General features: G+C 39.5%; 1 protein-coding gene across 3 annotated transcripts; it reads right to left on the bottom strand.

Moving 5' to 3' along the window:
• Positions 1 to 696: 696 nt before the first annotated feature.
• Positions 697 to 23,990, bottom strand: LOC127448155 (INO80 complex subunit D). Of its 3 annotated transcripts, none has more exons than XM_051710482.1 (10): positions 23,946 to 23,990; positions 21,856 to 22,102; positions 19,764 to 20,581; positions 12,015 to 12,117; positions 11,624 to 11,848; positions 11,403 to 11,512; positions 10,899 to 11,032; positions 10,143 to 10,360; positions 8,051 to 8,208; positions 697 to 7,903 (listed from the first exon to the last, which is right to left on the bottom strand). In XM_051710482.1, exons 2-10 carry the CDS (start codon positions 22,071 to 22,073, stop codon positions 6,960 to 6,962), a joined length of 2,928 nt encoding a protein of 975 aa, XP_051566442.1. In that variant the 5' UTR covers positions 22,074 to 22,102; positions 23,946 to 23,990; the 3' UTR covers positions 697 to 6,959. The 3 variants fall into 3 exon arrangements, with proteins under 3 accessions (XP_051566442.1, XP_051566441.1, XP_051566440.1); XM_051710481.1 differs by having other exon boundaries at positions 23,924 to 23,977; XM_051710480.1 differs by lacking the exon at positions 23,946 to 23,990 and adding an exon at positions 23,562 to 23,908.
• Positions 23,991 to 24,407: the final 417 nt, after the last annotated feature.

Below are 24,407 nucleotides of genomic sequence, written 5' to 3'. Positions count from 1 at the left end.
ACGACAATGACAATTTAAATACTAAAGACGCAGCGCTATTTAATTTCTTATTGCGCATGCTTAAACTACATTGTGATCGGTTTGTGAATAAGATGCAGGTTTTTGTACTGAAATACCACACACAAAAGTGGCACAACTGTTTGCACCTATCTGGAAAATCAACCTACGAATGGCTTACTTACTGTCTCTGCATATTAATTTGTGATAGAACTCACTGCATCCTTGTTTGTCCTTTATAGACTGCTTTGGTCTTTTTGTATCTCTAATGACACTGAGAGTTCCAGCACCTTTGATAGCACCTGAAGAGGTTATGTAACAGAGGGAGCAATGGGATTATAGGACTATAAACCTTTGCTGAAGTCCACATCAGAGTAGTACACAACTCAAGAGTGATCACTGTAATCATCACCCTCTTGGGTCCACTGTGGGATCTTTTGACCTTCTGAACAGAGCTGTTAAGTTTCCTAGGGGCCTAGAGTTCTGCCATGGCAAAGGTTTCCCTGCAAGGTGTTTTCTAATAAATACAGTGGGGTCCAAATGTCTGAACCCACAAGTGCTTCTATATCGCATTTTTCTAATTAATCACAAATTGTTTCATTACAAATTATGTAATAATAGCATTAAGTGAAAAGTGGAATTCCAGATTTTCAATGTGATCTCAGACTTTTGGACCCTATGCTAACGGATAACTGCATGCAAATTCACACAATTTTATTTCTTACATCCAAAAACAAGATCAAAATTTTTCACTCTATATACAGATATTACAGACAATGTTTATACACATATTACATATTTTTTATACAGGAAAAATATACATAAAAATGTAAACTTTTGCATACAAAAAATACCTTAGACAAATAAAAGACCAATAACAATAGGTGACTAGATTATCCTATTGGTTTTAAAAACAGTTCTACAGTACATTCAGTGAGTACAGGAATCAGTCAGCCATTTTAAAACAGAGTGCAAGCGATGTGCCATCTGGGATTTTCTCTGTGCAGTGGACCTGCTTTTGTACACACAGTAGTAACACAGTTTTGACATGGACTGTGGACACAACAATACAGCTTGTTAGATTAATGAAACACCTGTTTGCCACAACTGTTGAATATTGGCAGGGAGAGTAACTAATGATGACTTGATCACATGTATCAGGCTTTTGCACAAGTGAGTGAAAAAGTAATTTAGACCTGTGACATATAATGTAAGTGAAAATGCATGACCAAGAAACTTAACCATGTCTTTTCACTACAGTTCTCTTTGAAATTCACTTTATTTGTGGACAGCTAGTTGATGTTATAGAGGATGCCTCACTTTATTTGTGCAAAAACAAGTCATAATGAAATAATGGCCAAAACGAATGGCTCCCGCATGCCCATGATCAATATGGCATTCTCTGAGGGTGTCATTCATAAAACACCAGCAGAATGACTATGTAAAATGCCCCATTAAATTGAATGCAACATTTCACGTAAGAATGTTCAATTCAATGCAACAATTTGTGGAAGAATGATTTTACTAATTATTTCATTCAATACGACGAATTACGCAATTCATTAAATAGTTTGTAAAACAATTCTTATGTAAATTTTCTCTGAATAATTCATGCAACCATTTTTACAAGAGTTGTTGCACTGAACTGAAAACAATAAAAAACAATGCAACAACTCACATAAGAATGTTTTTTACAAACTATTCAATAAAACAATTTATGTAAGAATTAATTGAATATTTCATAAAACCATTCTTAAGAGAATTGTTGCATAGTATTGTATAGTTCATAAAAACAACTTGTGTAAGAATGTCAAAAGCTAGTGAGATCATTTCAGAAAAGTGAATACAAGGGCCATGATTGTGGTTTTACTTTCAAACTACCATCAGTCTTTCAGCATCCACTGACTGTTACTTTTTTAATAGCTATCAAAAATACTGTCACCCATGGTCACAGTCTCCTCATCCAAATAAATGACATCAATCAATAAAAATGATTGATCATGACAATTTTGATAGCTATTAAATCTACCAAACATTATGCCACAGAAAGTTTCAGTTCCACCAAGTGTGTTGCAAATGACTAGTTTCTTTTTTTTTTTACATCTCATATTTAGTCTTTTGCCACTCAATTCAAACAATAAAACCCAATCTAGAGGTTTCTACTTATAAATATATTTAACACTTAATAACAATATGTGAGCCATTCTTTCAGTGTCTAAAATCTAACAAAAACCTTGGTTTTACTATCATACCTTAAACAACAATTAAATCCAAAGGGAATGTTGGTCCCATGTGTCGTAAGGCGGACTGACGGTGGATAAAAATGGCTGTGTTGAAACCTGACACGTGCATGGAAGTCTGGAGAAAAAAACCAGCAGGTTGCACAAATCATTCTCCATTTAAGATTGCACCAAAGGTCCCCACACCAAACACAGGGTCGTTTCAGCTGATGTCAACTCTCCCTTCACCCAATCTGCCATGTCTACTGCACTCTGAAACCACAGAGGGCTCTTGTATTATAATAACCAACGGAGGCCACTTCATGCTAAACATGTTAAGCACCATGAAGAAAAACAAACATTTTAACCCATACATTTGGTGATAATGACCTCAAAATGTCATTGTTCTGTTTTCTTTTTGCTGAATGAGGTCCATGTCAGTGTTTTTACAAGTTAACCAAGGACTGGGTTGAGAACTTTCCTGTTAACTAAACAGTTAAGCCATACATTAAACCGTTTCAAAAGAAAGAGATCCAGCTGTTCGTAGCCCCAGAATGAGAGCTGAGGCTGCTGAGCCACACCTGAAGACTGGGGCGGGACGCTCTGCTGATGAGATTATTGCTTTAATTAACCAAGTTGACCCTCTGATGTGAGCAGCCCAGGTCAGGTCCACTGATCGAAGAACCCATGAAAGAATCATACTGTTCAGTGCTATAAAAAAATGTCCTGATTACAAGCCGTACAGTGGATTCTCTTGAGACCCAAGACCAAATTGACCTCAGAGGTGTTCAAGACCAGCCCTGTTGTCTGAGAGACAAATGAGAGAATGATGGGTGAAGCTGTGGAGGGCGTGGCTATATAGCTATATAGAGACCATAAAGTATTGGCTTCTACTAGTCCGTAGAGCTGGTGGGGGTCAGCTACAGTGGAGAGAGACAGCCTGGCATCGAAATATGTGAATGACTTAAGACACTGTGATTTACAAGCACCGCACCTCAGACAAGCTGTCAGTCTCCAGAGAATAGCATCACTGCATTAACTAGTGGTTCAGGGTGCGTTTTCCAAAAAGCATTGTTAGCCAACTATGGTCGCAAGTTCCATCATTACCAACATAGTTACGATCTGGTGTTTCCCGAAACCATAGTTGCAACGAACATTCGCAAACAGCATCACAAAGTTGTGTGGTTGAAACGACAGCTCACCTCATGTGGTTAGAAGCACAGTTTCTTGTTAGCTGCTGTATTTATTTTTCAATTGATATCCGTTCAGAAGATTTTCTTGTCAGCATTTGTGACAGTATTTTTAAACTTTGAGAATGGCTGTTTATGGCTGTCAACTCCTCCAACAGCACTTGAACTTCAGTCTTTGTAAACTGTGCTGTCCGTGTCATTTTTAGTTTTAGAAATGCTTATGAGCAAAATAAGCAACAAATGCAGAACAATAAATCAATCGCCCTCACCGCCTTCTTTCAAATTATTTTTAATCAACACAAACTTTCTTTTCTTTCATTCCATTACAGAGTCAAGACTTTGACATCCATTCAACATCCGCATGAAATATTACTTCACACCCTGCGTAAATTTATTACAACATTACCAACACTGTTGAACACATTACTGAATGTGGTTCGAACGGCAAACTTGCTGATTTGCGACACAGTTACTAAGGTTTCGGGAAACAGTCATGACTAGCTAGTTAGTTTCTCTACCAATGCATCTCCAACAAACATGCTCCAGTTCTTTTCTGTACAAACTACATTGATTTATTAAAAATCTGGTTGTCACTACCTGAATTTTTCCAAGAGTGAATTTGGTTGTAGAATGTGGTTGGCACTCCCATAAATAAATGAAAATTTTGTCCTGAAAATTTAAGCAAGTCTGTTCAGTTATAGAATGCGATTGTCACCCTTGTTTGTAACTGAACTCTGTGTTAACTGTATGAACATGATATTATTTAGCACTCTAAAACAGGGCTGACAACTGTATTCTGCTGCGGTGTGAACTAGGGGTGTAACGGTTCAAATTCTCAAAGTTTAGTTTGTGTCAAAGTTTTAGTGCGGTTTGGTACTTGCCATGTTCAGGAATAAAAAATATATACTGCCAAATCCAAACTAAGAACACTTAATTTGGTTACAAACACTTCAACATGTTTGCACTTATGAAAACTCACTACAATATTACTACAGTAACCATAATTTGACCATGGTATTTTTAATAAAATGATAGTTACCGCAAATTAAACTATGCATCATACATTCATGGTTCCTACAATATTACTATTGTAAATCATATTGGATACTGCAGCATTTCTGCCAATGAACCATACTTCAGTCACTGTAACTACAATATTACTATAGCAAAACCATGGTTAATTTCTAATTACTAAATTAACATTTTAACTTAATACCTGCAATATTATGCTACATGCATCAACAAAGTGCATTTCAAAATCAACTCAACATATACTCAACATTCAGAAGCTAAACCTCACTATGGAAAGAACACTCTTGCTATTAAAATGGATACGAGAAGGGATGTTGCAATGCGGCTTGCATGATTTAAAGGTGTCATGAATTGGATTTTTAATCTATTTTATGATGTTTCTTGAGGTCCACTTATGTTAGTGTGATTTTTTCATTAGAAGTAGTCATAATTTAGGAATAATTGGTCATTTTCTATCCAGTTTTTGTGCCTCTGATTCAAATGCTCCGTTTTTTGGGGCGCGTGTTCTTGAAGACTTCAGTGTAAACACCCACTGCTGTGATTGGGTACCATCTTTGCATGTGGATAAGTTTAAACGCCCCCGCCATTACACGTGTGTGGGGGGTTTTTTTAAACTTCGGATGGTTAAAAAAATGACAACCGGAGGAATTCATCCATACATGCTTGAGCCAGAGTCTGATCCCGAATTTGAAGAAAAGTAACCCCCATCACAAACACCACAGATACTGCAGCCATTTACTTGTCTATTTGTGTAATAGGTATTACTTTTATTGTTGTTTAAACCAAGACGCGACACAACGGTGTGTATTTTGTTACATAATTGGGGCATTTTCCAACGGTGAAATATTTCCGTGTTTTACAAATGCTGAGTAACGCATGTCAGTACCAAATAAAGTGTAAATATATGGTGCTATCACTTTTATAAACTGTGAAAGGATACACTTACTGTGCAACATGTAAACCTATACAGGATACATTCACCGGTGTTTGTCACACTGTCGTTTGTTATATAAACATCTTTCATCATATATTCAGTGCAGTGACAAATGCATACGTTGTTCATTACAATGAGTCATGTTTTCATTAAAAAGGAAAGAGATTGTCTAAATATATTGATATCAATACTCTATAGGTGCATCTGTGGCAATTGTGCCATCATGCCAACAGAACAAGAAAATATATGCTGCTTAGAGATGCCTGTGCATTAAAACTAATACAATTTGAACTGTCGTTTTGTGAATTGTTTGTGGAAGAATCATTGGTAAAATGAATCGAGCAAACAAACACATTCTTACTGACGCAATCCGGGACTTCATTAAAAATAAACGTCAGCCACTCTTTCTTAATGTTGGGAACCTTGCGATGCAAATGCAAGAAATCTAGTTTCGCACAACCTGGCACTGCAACGTCTTGACATCTTCGTGGCCATTGTGACACCTCCTGTTGCTCCAAAAATAATCTCACTGCTCTAACCGCAAGACCGGTGGGTGGGCATAAGCAGTGCTGATGATAAAGTAGCCATTGATCTGTTTATGCAGAGGTTGGCCTGTGCTGATATAATACCTCACTACGACGTATTAGTGAGGAGGAAGTAGAGAACAAGCCATTTTGGCACCTTGGTTTCAATAAAGCCTTTTTTTGGACTAACAAAGAAGTTTTCGGTTCTGAAATTTACAGTATGTTTTTATAGTGCTATGAACTCAACTTATATGTCAACATATCATGGTAAGTTTGATTTTCCAATTCATGACCCCTTTAATCATTTGCTAAAATTCCGAATCTTCATGAACGCAGTAGTGCAACATAACTTTGAGAATGAACACCTCAAGTGTTTTAGTTATTGTTTTATATCAGTTTGAATTAGCACTGAGTGCCTGCTTAAAATTAAAGGGAGTGTGTGCTGTTTCGGGCTCACCTGCACTTCACTGCGAATGTTACTGCATGTGCTATTTATAGCAGAGTGATGTCGTAAATGGATATCATATTCAATGTATAACCATGAGTTTACGCCACTTGTGTTAAGCAATATCTGCAAACAGTGACTGCAGGTAGCTTCAGGTCATACTTGTTATGACAAGTAGTAGTTTCATGTCAATACGCAAATATGTTGCTTAGTTATAGCGTCAAAAAGTTGACCCATGTGAGACACAGGGAGAGCGTATCCATCTACAAAGCCAAACAGGTGCATTAGCGAATTTTGCAATTAATCTCGTATATTTTACGCTGTTTTCTTACCATACCAAACCGTATGCTCTAGATGCGTCGTTTCACTTGAGATGAACCACGTTGCAAATGCTTACCAAACTGTGGGTGGCAAACTGTATGGTTCGTGTAAGAATCGTTACACCCCTAGTGTGAGCGAAGACTATTTAGCTGCTGTATGTAGGTGGCTGCAGAGAATCTGGATAACCATGTCCAGAAGGACTCTGCTACTAAAAAAGTCAAAAGGCTGTTTGTGATAGAACATAAATGATGCGTGAGGTGGGATGGTCTTTCGTTTGCTGGGTCTCACTATCTAGACTCAGTTGCTCTGAGGGAAGGGGGGCGTGGCAGCAGTGGCACTAGTGACGTTAAAGCCTGTAGGTGGTGCTGTTGAGCTATGGCTGGGCTGCAGGTCTTTGGGGATCCCACTGTGGGAAGCCAGTTGGTGGCCGAAGGCTGCGCTAAACTGCGGGAGCTGTAGTTTAGGTAGGGTGGAGGTGAGGAGGTCACGAGAAGAGGGCGAGGATGAAGGTGACGTGAGGCCGGTCAGGCCCGGCTGGGGAAGAGCGGAGAGAGCAGCGGTCGGCTGCATGATCGTGGAGTGCGAGTTGGAGAGTGGGGCGGAGAGAGGGGTGGAGAGAGAGGTGGAGAGGAGTTGACTTTCAGCACTGAGGAGGTTCCCGAACTGTACCGGATCCGTAAGCGACAGGTGGAGGTTATTCCAAGAGGTGCGTGGAGGCCCTGGAGCACCTCTCAAAGGCATCTCCAGCAAAAGAGGAGGGTCAGTTTGATAAGAGGCACCATGTCGGGGAGAGATGTGATCCCTGTAGGGCGATGGCAAGTGCTCGCTGCTGTAATGACTAACTGGTGTGGAGGAGTCAGACTTGGGAGCCCGTGAAAATGTTTGTTCTGTTAATCCACTAGTGGGACTGGTATGCCCTGTGGTGTTACTCTGAGTGGGCTGAGAGGAAAGGGAGGTGGAAAAATTATGGTCTGGTGGGGCGTGGAGAAGGTTACCCTCCAGTTCTAAACTGGGAAAGGTCTCAGAAGTCATGCGGCCATTAAGAAGGTCTCCGATGCCTGCCGCCGTGACCCCCGATCCAGAAAATACGGCCATGGTGCGGTGGTCGACTCCGTCCGCAGGGGTCAGTTCACCTATTGAGGACAAACACACCAGGGAGTCGGGATATGAGCCCATCGCCTGCAGGGCTCTGACCAGTTCTTCTGCCTCCTCGGTGGTGGGCAGCAACTCTCCGTTCTTACCTGGATCCACAAAGAAAAGTCAGACTACATGCAAAAATACCAACTAGATTTTGAATTTTTTTTAACTGTGTAATGGTTAAAATGATGCTTGTCTTGGCTAGCACCCACACAAACACACTCACGGTACATAATCTAAAGTGACCATACCCTCAAAGAGGTCAAAATCTTGAAGATCATCAGGTAGTCTGGGCAGCACGTCAGAGAAATCTTCCTGATTCAGCTCAAGATCATTAGTAATGTCAGGCATTTCATTTGTGATGTCATCAGGAAGCTCATCTGCACTGAGCTCTGGAGTAGATGGACTCCTGCGAGACCGACAGACAGACATTGGACGTGGAAGAAAAGACTTTAGGCCAAAAGATACTCTGCGCACGTATGGAAACACGCTGACCAATGCACTACAAGCCGCACTGTACATACTTTATGGATTGTCTTGCTTTACTGTGGTGGTAACAAACATTTGCATTCAAGGGGGGAGTTACCTTCAAATGTGTTTAGGTAGCTAGCTAAAAACATGTCAACAGTAGGGGTATAACGGAACGACATTTTCACGGTATGATAACCGTCACAAAAATGACCACGGTATTACGGTTTCACGGTATTTAGGTGCATTGATTATATTAAAAGCAGTTCAATATTTGGTTATGAAATTTCTGATAAACAGATAAATATTTCAGTTATAACCAATTCTTGAACTTTATTTGGGATTTCTTAAACTTTAATCCTTTAACTTTTGATCTTGAACATCAGGACACTCTCTTAATCTGACAAGGTAAAAAAAAAAAAAATAATAATAATATCACAAACAGGTAAACATTAATAAAAAAAACAATTGGCAACATTTACAACAAGTAGTCAGATGATTATAACTAAAAATATTGTGTTATTATTATTTTATGAATTATGAAATTGAACTGTAATCATTTATAATGATTATTGCCCAGGTTAACACTTAAAATATGCATTTGCATGCATTCAGTAATTTGTTGTATTTGTGATTTAGTTCAATTCTACAATACCTACTGAAAATATATTATTCATTTGCAGTTTATTTATTGGCATTTTGACAATTTCAGCCAGTTTCACTGTCAATTTCTTGCATGCATATTGTCAATGTCAATTTCCAGCACACCAAAAGCCATGCATTTTGTAAACACTATTTAGTACTATGTTTTACAAATAAAACATATTATTAGTATTATCAAACACATTGGCCTACTGTTGCGCTGCACTTAGGCAAATAAACAAACAGTTGGCACATTGTAATGTTGAATGAGTGCTTAAAACCATTTGCTGCATTTGTGATTGTGACAGAAAGCATAAACATAACTTTAGCCTAACTAGTCATTACAAATCATGTAAAACTACATTGAATCTGGTGTTTTTATGAAAGGGCTATAATTTATTATCCTGTGTACTGTATTTCCACTTACGTTCATCTTCGCAAATTCCGTGGGATGGTGCTCACGGAGAAGGTGCTTAAGGTTTGAAGTGTTTCCTGCCTGAGCCGCTATTTTTGGCGGCAAACATTACAGACTGGGTGACCATCAACATTGATGGTGCCTCGTGGGTCTTTTACATAGCCAAGTAATCCCAGACAGTGGACTTCAACTTCTGTGCCGGCGGAAATAAAGGGTCAGGCTCAGACATGTCTGTATGTTGCGTTCGTGCTGCACTCATGCTGCGCTCTGCTCATGCTGGACCGATGTGCTCGTGATGCGCAGCGCTCGCGACACCTGCATGTCACCATTAAAATTGAGTGACAGTCAAATGCAACATGAGGAAGGCGCAATTTAAAGATTTATTTTATCTAGCCAAGTTTATATGATGCGGTGTAAATGTCACAGATTCTGTCTTTAATTAAATTGATTTGGATTTTAGAAAAGTTCTGAAAAAAATCTGTCTTTATCTTCATGCAATACCGTCAATGAGATTTCAACGGTATGATAACCGTCCGTTTTTAAAACCGAGGTATATTGTGAAACCTTGAAACCGCTACATCCCGTCAACAGTTTTACTAACTTTTTCTAACTTGCTCAGCATGATTCTTTCAACTGTTGCTCCTCCATTTCAGTAGCTGACCTGAAAGAGAAAACTGGCTACAGAAGAAGACTTTCTATAGTGCCTCTTGCAGCAAAGCTGAGAACCCGGTGCATATTTGCGATGCATTATAAATTGTGCTCTGCACATTTTTAATAATAAAAAATTCGAAAAAATAGAGTGGCTGTGGGGTGGGCACCTGACGTGGGCATGGTGAGCGGGCAGTGTAAGGGAGGAGGACATTGGCAGGTTGCCCTGTGGAACAGCAGGAGGAATGGGCTTCTGCGGTCTGCGCGGACCTCGTCTCCTCTTCTTCTTGTGTTTCTTGGTCAGTGCGGGCGGTTTGGTCTTCTTACGAGGGCGACGCTGTTGCTGCTGCTGACTGCGTCTGTTACCGTCCCCTCGCAGGAAATTATCCTGCCACACATGCAATCACATAACACTTAGGGGCTGTTCACACAGGACATGTTTGTGCTTTCCACTGCACTGTCTGTTAATTGTCTATATAAACCTGCACTAGATTGTATAGAGTAGATTTTATTTGTATTCTCTCACAATAATTTGTACAGTTTTGTATTGTACTGTATTGTATTTATTGATATTTCCTATTCTGTAATATATGTCTACTGCTGTAACGTCTCATTTTCTCACAGGGAATTAATAAATTACGATGCTATCTTGTCATATTGTACCGTAGACGGACGTCTTTGACCATTGTGGTGTGTCTTACACCATGACTGCTGTGTTCTTACAACACTATCAACTTAAAAGTTGTTTGACATGTGTCTCCAGACCCCTGTGTTCTATTCCATTCTGCTGTGCTGCATAAAGTTGTTTTTGACCTCAAAACCCCATCCTGTGTGACTGCTCCTTATCAATTCTGTGCTGTCCACATGTGTGGAAATGTCAAAACCTCCCTTTTGATGACATCAACCTAAGTGATGTGAGGTCTCACCATTTTCTTTGCATGTTCGTCACAGAGAGGTGTCTGGTGAGTGATGTCAAACACAGGAACAGAGCACTGCTGTCCATCAGCGAAGCGTGCCGTACAACTGGAGAACAGCTGCTGAGAGCGATTCAGTAGGATATCTGTGCAGAAATGCTGTCAAGAACCAAAACACACAACCTGAACACACTTACTTGTTACTTTGCAATGGCATTGCTCACACTGCAGGCCAAATCCAAATTTGTATACATCAGTGAACCAGAAGAATCAAGTCATGTTTATTTGTATGGTGCTCTTCACAGTACACATTTGTTTTGAAGCAGAAAATCATTACGTAAAGTCATTCAAAATATGTGCAGTGTGAACACAAAACCTTTGTTTTCATTAAGTATATCCTCCAAAGTATCTGTGGCACTGTATAGGCCTGGGATCTCATGCCATTGTTTTTGTAACCCTGATCTTCAAGCATCAGGCCACTAAAAACACATATGTACTTGTAGTTCGAAAGGATACGTTGAAAACAGTGGCGTGAAAATGGCAAAGCTATGTTGCTGCAGCTTTGATCCTTGGTGGTTCCTGTACACATTGTCCTTTCATATTTTGGTGGTACTGCAGATCTTGAACTGAAAAAAAACACACAAAAAACAAATATCCTCACTTATACAAGCACATCAAAACAAACACACACATCTAAACATGCACATTATCCCTCTAAACACACTGACTGAACACACCAGGCTGAGATCTGTGAGCTCTTGCTGAGCTTCTGAATGAGCTGTGCAGTACAGCCGGGGTCTTTGCTTGCAGCATGGAGCAAAGCTTTCCGGAAGGCATATCGGTATCTGCTGTGACGGGTGGCTGCCCTGTCCTGTCTGCACAGGTGTCTATACCTCTCCTGCAGGTATGTACACAGCTGTGCCAGACGTGCCCGTCTGGACAACTGTTTTACATCTGAGTAGCTGGCACACACAAAAAAAAAAACCGAAAGAAATCAGTCTGGGTATTATGACATGCTTGAATTTTCTCTAAAACAATTGAGTTGTCTACTCTAACAAACAAACTTTATTAAAAATGACATTTGCACCTCAGATTAAACTCAACTTCATAAGTGAATACATTTCTTACCAGTAAAGAGGACTTCCTTCCTGTATTCTCCAGGCCTGAGGCAATAAAGGTACAATGTCCTCTGTATCTTCATCATCTGTACTGTCCTCAGACCAGTCTAGCCCTATCCAGACACATATCTATTTTCAGATATCCAAAAAATGACTCCAGACAGTGTTGGGTAGTAATGAACTGCTTGTAATCTGCATTATGTACACAAATTACATTTTTAAATGTGCACAATCAAATTCCAGTTACTTTTAATATGGATTACATGATTGTTCAATTCCATGTTTACAAATATGTATTAAAGGAGTGTAAATTGGCACTTAATCTAATACATTTAAAATCAGAACATACAATAAGTAATCCAAAGCAATCAGATTAGATTACCTAAATGTGCAATCGAAAAAAGTATGTTACTGAACCCGGTTTTAAGATACATCTCGGGTGATCCGATCACACGTGGTCGCAATTTTCAACGCACATATCGTGATTTATAAAAAATAAACAGTGTAAATATGTGCGCACCGCACGGACACTCTTGACTGTGCGTACGCACTCTTTTAGTGGTGTGTGTGTGTGAATTGGCGACTCCAGCTGGATAAATAATGAGCTGAACAGACCTATTATAAACTCTGATTTTCATTTAATTCACATTTAGAATAAAAAAGTATGTAGTTAAGCACTTGAAACAGAAGTAATCGTTATCAATCCAATAGAAGGCTAAATTATTTTTATGTAACTAATTGAAAAGGCATTCAAATATAAGCTGTAACAGGGAAATACTGGTTTGGGACGCGCTGAGTTTGGAGAAATGTACCGTGTCATCATAGAGAAGGAACATACAGTAACTAAAAATGACAGCGAAGATTTCTTAGTTTGAGATATTTTCTGTTCTATTGCAATCATGTACTGAGATAAGTACAGCGTTTGAATAAAGATTATCTGTGATGTGCACCTGACTCTGATTGACGTGAACTGGCTCAGTAAAACGGACAGTAGCTATAAGACAGGCACTGCTGGCCACATTCAGTAGTCGAACAGAAACAGTATTGTACAGCTGCAAACACATACAGCAACACACATAAAATGCGCATCAAATGTGCTGCCTGCTCCACTTCATCCCAACCCTCAATCGCAATGAAACCCCCATTCTAGTCTAATAAAAACATGATGAAAAGTACATTTGCCTTTCAGCTGTTTTTTGAATATAAAATACCAGTCAAATATAAAATCTTAGTAATCCGATGATATCAGACAATGCTGCACAAAGAATTTTAATTATTTTTGTTTTGTTTCCAGAACTAAATATTTACCTTCTCAATACCCTTAAAACGATTTAAAAGGTTTTCTGAGAAGCAAAATTGCTTAGGTTAGATTTATGATAAAACATTTTGCCTAGGGATATTCAAGATATATTCTATGAAATCAAGTTAATATCTTAATAAATAATATGTCTTCATGGTGCAGCATCTAATCTTTGGGCACATGTGACATTTACAGTCTTATCTCTTATAATACAGTAATCACGTGTCTGGATGGTGAAATGCATATTGTAATTGTATGCATAGTAAAAACAGGCATTGTACACTCCATATATGGTTATTTTGGGGAGGAGATGGGATGGGGAATGAATTACGTGCACGTATGCACAATCTTCCGCTAGCTGGGATTTATTAAGGGAACTATGCGCAGGTTCTGGTGTACGTACAGTTTTATAAATCGGATTTTTTTGTGCGTACGCAAAATCTGACTTTTGTGCTTACGCACACTTTTAGGAAGAAATCTAAGCAGAGTTTTATACATGAGGCCCCTGGTTACTTAACTGCATCTTCTGTGACCACTTGTGTTCGAATTCCAAGGGGAGGGTCTCTGTTTTATGAGAACATACATCGATCACTATGTTACTGCATGACAATGAATTGCGAAAAAGTCATAAAAGACAAAGTGTGAAAACCGGCATACTGTTTCTCCCAGAAGCAGCTGAAATTTAAAAGAAGCACAAATGCAACATTGAGCAGAATTATCCATTATTTTAGTGGATTACCTGTATTAAAGGAGCTTCGGATGTTTGTGCTTCTCATCTGTGTTGATATAAGATACACTTAAGAACATCCGGGAACTTCTCTTGCTTATGTATCCGCTTTTTCAAATTTTCTGATCAGACAGTTATTTCCATTTTAAAGCTGCTCGTAACAGGCGCAGTTTTCACTCTTGTTTTAGTGCAGCGGTTGATTGACAGGTGAAGGGTTGCGGTTAACTGCTGGCTGAGACACATTCAGGACGGATTAGCGTTTACACCTCAAATGTGATGTGGACACATGCGTTTTTGACTACCTCTGTGTGTAGTTTCTGTGATCTGATCACAAAACGTTTTAGACCACGTTTAGACCTGTATTTAGCGCTGACCACATGTGATCAGATCACCAAAAACGCATCTTAATACCAGGCGTAAACAGGGTCACTGATTACACTTTTAGTCATGTAATCAGTACCAGATTACAATCTACCCTTCTAATGAGATCAGATGTAGGGTCTGTCCAAAAACCTAGTGAGCTTACTCCGGAGGCAGCATTTTAAGACATCATCGGTACGCTCCCGACGCAAAGGCTGTTCCTAAAGCTAGGTATCTTAATTTTGCTACCTCATAAGATATCTCGTTTTGGCCAAATTCTAAGGTAGCATCTGATGTATCCTTCCCTGGTTAGGCAATCCCAGAATGCACCGTGATGAGCTCATCCAAGATGGCGGATGAAGCGAGATAAATTTAGATTATAAATATACTTCTTATCCATTCAATAATGAAAAGTATCGATAAATAACAGTTTAATATGATACAAAACTGACTTTACCCAAAATGTGTATGTGCTGTGCGTATTTCTGCTCATAAGAGGATTGCGTCATTTTCTTCGCCTCACCTGTATTGAAATAAGATGCTAGTCGAGTGCGCAGCATGTGAGGAGTGCTATTTGAATGATGCGCAGAGCCGCCACCTATGTAGAGCGTTCAAAATTGCTCTCTTATGAGGCATTGTTTTAGTATGCTGCCATAGAAGATGTAGGCAGTAGACAGCGAGGCAGCTAATTAAGTTTCGGAACAGACCCGTAATCTACACTACACTGACTCCAGAGTAGTGGACTGTTAATGTGGGTTTTCCCAATGGCCAATTCAAGTATCAAGTGTACAGTGGAAAATGGCAGATCCAATGAAATGATCAAATAAAAGGACATTTCCGTAACTGACACCAGGAGCATCGCTAGACTTCAGTGTCATACAGGCTTAGCCCACAGACCATATTATAATATAAAAATAAGAAGAATCCTTCCTTCCACGACTTAAAAAATTACCACCCTACCTGTCAAATAATTATATTAAGTGCAACACGGACACTGGTTCAGAACTTTATATAAGCAAACGTCAGGGGCACAATAAACAGATCACGTTAATTTAAATTGCAGAGGATCAAAGCGAGAATTACAACTTGTCGGCTCATTGTTCACTGTGGTTGCCGTTGTCTCTGTGGCATCGCACTCAACAAGTCACGTGATAAGATGCGCAGGTTGACAATCTCAGACGCGGAGGCAACTGGGACTGAGGCGAATCACTACGCGACCACGAGGACTTAAAAAGCACATTGGGAATTGGGCATTCCAAATTGGGAGAAAAAGGGGAAAAATCCAAAAAAAAAAAAAAGTACAGGAGTTTTCAACATATGGGCGTCTGACAAGGGAGGCACGAGCTAAAGGCTCACACTCAAGTGAAGAGAAAAATAATTGGAACTGCTGAGTCCATATCAAGATACTGTATGTGGTAACATCCCCTCAGTTACAGTATTGTATAGAGAGGACTGCTCGAATCTGTCTGGTTCTTTCACCTGAATAAAAAAAAAACTGCTGCAGTGTCCAGATACTAATAACTCTGTGCTGATGCGCCAAAAGACCAAGGATTTCTTTATTGCAAAATCATATCCTAAAGTATGATTTAACTATGTCCTCCACATTAGGGCTGGGCAATATGTAAAAAAATATTTTAGCGATAATTGCATTAAAAAATATCGCGATATCCGATTACCTTCATCAACCCACGTGCTGAGGGTCAGAAATTTTTTTACTTTATTGATATTGTTTTAAAAATTGTATTAATTTATTGAAACACAATAACTTTAAAAGACATTTCTAAATTAAAATTGCACTTTAAACTAAACTAAAAAAGCATTAAAATAACGAAGTGATCAAAAAATCTTATTTAACCACCTCCCCAAATCCAAACCGTCTCCAATGGCCCCATTTGCCATTACGCAAGCATCCATCAACGACACCAGGTGGAAGATTACTAATAGCCTACAGATTAAGAACTAAAGACATTATAAATATAAAGACAATGATGATCAAAATAAATAAGCCTAATAAATTCCCTTGTGCTCCCAAAATATTGCTGCCAAATGTGTTCTTATCAAATTTGTGTTTGTATTGCATTTTGATAATACAGTAATCCTGCCAAAAGAAAAGAAAATAATACTCAACTTAGGTTCAAAGTGAACATGTCTTGTATTACTTTAAGGTTTATTCACTTTCGTCTTTGTTTCTTTAATACAAAGATATACGGAACCTGCAGAGTTGCATTCATAATGCATGCTAACCGCGTGGAAATAAAGTGAACTACAATCACAGCACCTCCTGAGATAATCAGAGGTCATTTACATCATTCTCATAGATGACAATATTCTTGCAAACAGTTTTCAGATGAATGAAACAGAGGGAAAAAAAAAAAAAAAAAAGAGTGAAAACTCTTTACATGCATTTGTTCCACAAGACCTGTTCCAGCTCGCGCTGCACGCCTCTGAACAAACAGCGAATCAGACACAAGCAGTAGCTATGTTTCCATCCAAGTTGTGAATTTAATTTATGCAAAAAATCAATATATCGCAAAAACAATGTGCGGATAAAGCTGCGTTTCCATCCCTTGTGCTCAAAAGAACAAAACTGTCGCTTCCAGGGAAACTGTAGCGACTGTGTGACACTTTTACTAATAAAATACTCACAGTTTAGGACGCACAGACAAAACACTTTTACTCGCTTCATGACTGGAAATGACAGCATGTCACACAGTTCTGGGAGCACTGTGTGTGTGTGCGTTCCTCCATCATGACGTTGCGGTGTGGATCTATAAGATATTCTTTAAAAGTATCAATAAACCCGCTCTTCGGGAAAAAGTGCAAGTTTGTGTTTAACTTATTTGCTCTGCAAAGTCTATGCAGGCTTTGGATTTTTAGGACACCGATATTTCAGAATGACCAGGGCAACAATTCAGTTGCGATGATTGGTCCGCTGGTTCATCCAGTTATGAATTAATTATTCAGTCTAGTGCCTGACTGATTTATCGGTCAGCCGATGTTATCAACCGATATTAGCCTTTCACAGATATATCGACATCGGCGTGTATGTTTTCCGATATGCGCAGATATTAAAACTTTTTTTTCCAGAACATATAATGCAGAAAACAATGCTTGGGGTGATTTAGAATTGGTGTCATAGCGTAGTTTCTCCAGCAGAGCGTGCTCCGACTCCATTGTTTACAGAGCGGAGCTGATGATGGTTCAGCAGACAGGGCGGAGTTGAGCGGATTCTTCACGGTAAGTTGCTGACTAGTTTGTGAAATATATACTGGAAAGTTAATAAACAATGTCTCCATCATTTTCCCTTTTCAATATAACTAATATAACGTTAACCCTGTCCCTGACAACCATGTCACTCATGTTTATCACATCTGTTTGCTATGTTAGCCAGCTATATTTTGTCAGTAACATAGCAGATTGAAAGGTAAGCAGATCATCTTTTTGCAGCTCAGCAGACAACAGTGCGGTGGTGGATTGTGTCTGTTGAGTGTTGATTTAACACTATGTTGTTACCTAGTTGGTGAGACGCAATGCTGGAAAGTAAATAAACATCGTCCATCTTTTACTCTCCATGACAACGAGCTTATAGCTAACTAGCTAACCATGTAGCTACTTTCATACCTTTTCAGCTGAGTGGAAGCTAATGTGTAAACATGTACTCACCAAACTGTTTTGTTCAGGATTCGCAGTTCAGTAGCCCCTTCAACCAAACAATTCCAGTCGTTGCATTTACAAAATTAATGTAATAATATTTAAAAGTCTGGTTTTCCACCGGAATACAGTGTAACACTGCTGCCGCTGTTTCTCTCTTGACTTGGCAGCAGCGAACCATGAGTTACTGTTTGTGACTGTTTTCTTATACATTAACAGCTAAATATTGCTGATGATGTTTTGATAAGCAAGAAAACTGTACTTTAGTACAATTTAGAGGTACTTGGACTTTACTTGAGTGTTACCATGGCATTTTCTATTACTTTATACTGCCACTCCACTAAATTTCAGAGGGAAATATTGTACTTTTTCCAATGTTGACAATGTATAATAATAATAATGTCAAATACTCTTTGATAAAAATATTTAAGAAAGTAGCCCTCTGAGTACCTTTATATAAATTGGTGCACAATCTACATAGAAAAGGTCTGTTTTCATTCCAGCTCAAAAATTAACTATATCGGCCACCATATCGGTAATCGGTGAATTTCCCCCCCTCTAAAATCTGTATCGGTCTCAAAAATCCCATATCAGTCGGGCTCTAATTCAGTCACATGAGGTTTTTGATGCGCATCTTGTATTCCTGTTAAATTTAATAGCCGTTTATTCAGTAAATGTGTTTTCATTATAGTTTATGTGCATTTCTGCTTATTTAATAAAAAATGTATCCACCTCAAGAGAGCGAATAAGTTTTCCATACACATTTTGGAGATTTTATCCACATCTTGGTGTTTCCATCCAGCAGATTTTATGTGATATCCTAAAATGTGCATAAAAAAAGCATTGATGGAAACATAACTATTAACGGCTTTTCTTTTGTCTGTTCTTAAAAATATAATAAAGTGTGTTCCTTCAAGCATGCGTCTCTGAGACTAACAGCATTTCTTGGTATGTGTTACTCCGAGACGTCTTACAGGTCACCCGCCTGTTGCTGGTAGATGAGCAAAATTACCCGCACATGAAATACATTTGGACGAGGAGCTCGTGAACTGGATTCAGCCTCGTCGCATTTGGTGGGTGGCGGGTGCTAGTTTCACACCCTGGTCACTGTTTAATATATTTGGCGACTTCCCAGATCCATGGTTTTGCCATTTCCCAATATTGTCGATTATGTCTGTTCGGAATCACCATCGGGATCTGTGTAAGACATCGTCTATATCTGATTACATCGTCCTATTGCCCAGCCCTACTCCACATCCATCTATTGCATTAACAAAGCTGCTGGCTCTGCGTCCGTTCTATTGTTGTGACAATGATGCTCTTTTTAGCCTAATATTGAGATTTTTTCTCTCTAATATTTCTACTTTATTCAAACAATATACTACTTTATTCTCACAATGCTAAGAGCTTATTCTAATAATATTTAATTTATTGTCAAAGTATTATGACTATAAATTGAAGCCTGCCTTGTTGCTTTTGTACCCTGACGTAATTAACATTAAGCCTTACTTCTTTTTTTTTTTCCCATCACAAAAAACCTTCGGGGCTATTAACAAAAGATCCGGGGCTTCAGCCCTATCAGCCAGGGTCTAGCTACGCCGCTGATAGTATGTTCAAAGCTTCACTCCATTTCAAATACACTGTATTTGCTATGTGATACTGTTCTGGGACTCGTTTAACCTTTTAGTGCACTGTTCTGATTGAGCGTGGAGGTACCGTACCAAGATGTGGGAACAGGTCTCCATGCTCTCTCTGTCTTTGAGTGTAGAGCTGCACAAGATGCTGAAGTCTGAGCAAGCAGACAGGGGGTGCTGTAAAGGCAGCGGGCCGCATGGCCACAGAGCAGCGCTGAGGGTAGTCCTTGGCATCCAGCGGACAAGGAGAGGCAGCAGAAAGAGGTCTCTGGATGAGTGCCTGGTTCTGAGCCCCTGCTGACGAGAGCAGGCCAGATAGCACTGAAGGGCTGCTCTGAGGTGGAGCTGGATTGCATAGCAGAGTCTGCACTGTACCATGTTGGGCATAGAGGGGGTCATCCGCATGTTGGAGGGGCTTGACAAGCCTTGGTATGGGTTGAGGTGGAGGTAAAGGTGGCGGTGGTGGAGGTGGTTGTGGCAGGTGTGGGGAGGTTGGAAGTGTGCAGGGTTCTGTGATGGTGCTGAAGTGCTTGATGTCCGGCTGAAGGTGCTCAGGTTCCCGGGCAGTCACCCTCAGGCCGATCACTGGCCTGCCAGGTGGCTTCCTCGTACTGGAGCTTTTCTGCGTCACGCTCTCCTCTCCGTCCGTGTCCTCCTCGTAGAAGGCAAAGGGGTCGAGGAGGTCAGAGTCGCAAACGGGCAGTGGGGTGAGACGAGAGCAGGGTGGAGACGGTGGGAGGCCGTCTAGCCCGTTAGAGGCTCTAAGTGTCAGAGAAGGAACGGTGATGTTCAGAGCAACGGACTCAACATGAGCGCGGGCACGCACCTCCTCGAAAGCGTCCTGCTTCTTCTTGCGCTCTTTCTTAGGGATGAAGCCCAGCACCTGTAGGTGGCTGTTGCAGTATCTGCCAAAGCAAAATGAACAATATTTTATTCAAAACGTGTATATCAACAAATGGATGAACACATTTTAAACAGTTGAGCTTAGGGCTGGGCGATATTGTTACAAAATATCTCGAAATTTTGCCTATGGACGATATTCGATATATCGCTCGATAATTATGCTATTGCACTGAAATGGCTAAAGAGTGTTTTGTTTTATGTTTTTTTTAAATCAGAGAAACCATAATTTTATCCAAACAGCCATTGTAACCAAGTAGATTCGATATTTAAAAAGCATTAAATAAAAATCTATGTAAAAATACTGAGGGCATAATTCCCACAGATTTAATAATTTACATTGATATGTACTTTAATATTTATACTACGTTTTATATACACAATGATGCAATTTTATATTTATACTGTATTTTATATACATTTTATGATACATGATAGCTTTTATTTATCTTATATTTTTACAAAAAAAGCGTTTTGTTAAATGAACACAGTATGCAAAACTACCACTGTTTTTTGGAACCCAGTTGAATGTTGCATAATACTAAATAATTACTGTGGGACCCAGTAAAGTTTATTATTATCATAGAATACTGAATTATTATTTTTTGAGGATAACATTTGTTTTATTTAAAAGTATATATTTCTATCCTACTTCACCTTCACCTGGAGCTTTTATTTTGACACTGAAATTGTGAAATGAGTCTACTGATGCTGTTTTTGAAAGTTAATGACCAAATAAAAGGCACTTTAAAATCATCGCAATATTCACAATATTACTTAATTTTATATCATCAGCAAAATCATCGTGATTATATTGTGAATATTCGATATATCACCCAGCCCTAGCTGAGCATGAAATGATGGATGCAAAGGCAACCGCAGCCAACTGACTAACACTCTTAGCTGAGGTCTCAAATGTATTTCAAATTCCAGAAACTGTATTCCAGTGCTTCATTTCATTCATTCTCCCATTCATGTAGAAAAGCACATGGTCTCCAAGTAATATCAGGCCAGGACTTACTTGACCACACATACACATTTGAGAGCTGCAACTATGAATTATTTTGATAGTCAACTAATCCGTGGGTTCAAACAACAATCCAGCAAAGAAAATATTTGTCATCAACATTGTTGACTATTCGTTGTTACCCTAACCCACTCAACTAATAATTCACAAGCAGTAGCACAAATGCAGTTTGACAGTCCAGAGTAACGTCTCACAACAGTGCTACACTTCTGATCTCATCAGCTCGATTTCCTAGCAATGTGCAGCTCTTACCTTCTCTCTTCTGCTTTGGGGATAGGGTTGGTGCATCGCTGACTGTTGTACTTGGCCACATATTCACACCGTTTAAACGGAGCAGTTTTGTCCTCCAGAACATGGCGAATGCAGAAGGCATATCCGTTCAATCTGCGCTGCTTGCAGAGCTTTGGGCTGTAGGAGCACAGCGGCTTATTATCCACCTCTGAGAAATGGATGTGTTTACCTTCATACATCACGTGATTCTGGTCCCTGAGAACATCAGCTGTTCAGAGAGAGAAAAATCAGCAGGGATGTGTGTGAGTAACAACATTACTCCATATAAATGACACGTAATACGAAATGCAGACACACTGAAACACTGTGGCCTAGATTGTTGCTGCCCCAAAAGGATTTGAACACTTGAACCACATGCACAAATGTGGCATCTGCAAAAATATTATGTTTGGGAATTCTCACAACTTTGCGTTTTGCATCACCAAGAACACTACAAGTTCCACTAGTATCTGACAAGGTTACATCAACCTTGTGTCCTGGTTTAATATCTGCACTAAATGGCAATTTTGAGACACAGCTAGATGATGTGGTCATAGGTTCACTACAACATCTCAACACAAAGATTATACTGTAGAGACAAGAGGAACCAAAATAAACTGACAGTTGACAATCAAAGAAGTAATATCTATTGCATCCTCAGCGTGCAAGCTATAAAATAAATATATTCTGTTCAATAGTATAATTATTACAAGACATTGTCAAAAATAAAGAAATGTATATTATCAATTTAAATATCCATAAACAAGCACCAAGGTGGTACCACAGTATTGTTGGCATCAGATTGTTGACATGGTATTTTGATAAATGCCATGGGACTGCATGTTTAACAAATAACCGTGGTATTTACATGGTTCACTAAGGTTCTACCATGTAAAAACATGCTTTATATTAACGTAACATTGAATTTAAATTATATACATATCAAATCTGTACCCACATCCTCTGTCTTTGGCAACTTTGTTTTAGCACCATATTTCAGATGCTAAGCACATCATTTTTTTTAATAAATGTTCACCAGTTGTGTTAAATAAACATCGCTATCGATCAAGAAAAGATATGATAAATAACTCCCAAAACACCGTATTTAGCCAGTGATTAATCTCTTTTGGCCATGGGATAGCACAAATACATAGTTTATTAGTTCAAACTCGGCCGTTGAGTTTAACTCGAGTCTGTAGATGTTAAAATATCACATTATGTCGACTTTTAACCCGTTAGCTGCGATGCTAAAAACAAACCCAGGAAACACAAACAGTGAGGTGCTACTGCTCTAATTTGAACTGTAAAACGATCGAAAACACATGTATGAGAAAAAATTAACTTGCGAAGATGCGGGTGTTGTAATTCGATTTTGATAAAGACGTGAAGTTGTATAACGTAATCGCAGTAAATGTGGCTATAAACCATCAGGCCGTGATAGCTGCAGCCGATTGTGAATTAATGTTCGTTTAAATGCCAAGCATTTGCAAATATCACTTGTAAATAAAACTGAGAACTTCTAAAGCTATCGCAGAGCTATTTTATTAAAGAATGGCGAAAGTAAATCAACCAATGTAAACAATGGCCTAAAGAGACTGCTCTGCCTCGGCGCTCGAGTGGCGCGGCAGCGGGGTCAGAGTGCTCAGAACACGCGGAAGGCTGTAATAGAGCCCGCGGACTCCGCTTACCTGCAGTGGGTTCAACCTCTACGGGGTTTCACTGCGGACAGACTGTAAACACGTCCCAGATCCTCAACTGCACAGAATGTTCATCGGAATTCCTTAAATTACGGAACAGTATTCCCTGCTGATGTCGTGAACCGTTAAATCGATCACAAATGTGTTTTTAATATTACGTTATCTTCTGCTCTCATTGAGCTGATCCGCGGGGGTTTCGAGTTCAGTGTCTGGCGGAGTCACAGCACCACCACCAGCACTGCGGGGACATGACAACCGTTCAACTACAAAGCAACAAGTACAACCACTATAAAGATATTGACACAATTAAGATAAATGTTACTTTTTGTGACAAAGAAGAGACGATTGAACACCTTTTTCACTAACAAGACGAACCTCTTGGTTACTGATGGAGGGAACGAGACGTTGTTTCGATGTAGTGACACTAGGGGTCACTCTTAGGAGCCCCAAACACCTCTGATCTTTGAGAAAAGGCCAATGGGAACTGGCGAGTGGAATTTGCATGCCACTCACCCGGAATAAAAGGAGCTGGCTCGCAACCACTCATTTAGGTTTTGTGCTGAGGAGCCGAGACAGGGTCCCGGCCATTTCAGCGGGTAGTACAGCCTTGTGGTAAGAGGGACACAATGTCTTGTTCCCTCCATCAGGAAACGGAGGTTACAACAGTAACCAAGACGTTCCCTATCTGTCACTCACTCAACGTTGTGTCGATGTATTGACACTAGGGGTCCCTATACGAAACACTACAAACAGCTGAACTGTGTTACGTGGACTGGCGGTGCAGGTAAAAGAAAGCCGCTGTGTGCCTAGTAGCAAGTGCATCCAGCCCGCACGTAG

This window comes from Myxocyprinus asiaticus, chromosome 11, assembly GCF_019703515.2.
Source record: "Myxocyprinus asiaticus isolate MX2 ecotype Aquarium Trade chromosome 11, UBuf_Myxa_2, whole genome shotgun sequence".
Taxonomy (NCBI): domain Eukaryota; kingdom Metazoa; phylum Chordata; class Actinopteri; order Cypriniformes; family Catostomidae; genus Myxocyprinus; species Myxocyprinus asiaticus.
Note: the sequence above shows the minus strand (reverse complement) of the source record. Positions and strands in the feature narration are given on the sequence as shown.

Excerpts from the sequence above, each read along its gene's own strand:
- LOC127448155 (XM_051710482.1), bottom strand. The coding sequence starts at position 22,073 with ATGTATGAAGGTAAACACATCCATTTCTCAGAGGTGGATAATAAGCCG. Across the intron at positions 12,118-19,763 it reads AGACCTGTTCCCACATCTTG|GGCTAGACTGGTCTGAGGAC; the intron begins GTACGGTACCTC and ends GTGTCTGGATAG. Across the intron at positions 8,209-10,142 it reads GCTCACCATGCCCACGTCAG|GAGTCCATCTACTCCAGAGC; the intron begins GTGCCCACCCCA and ends TCGGTCTCGCAG.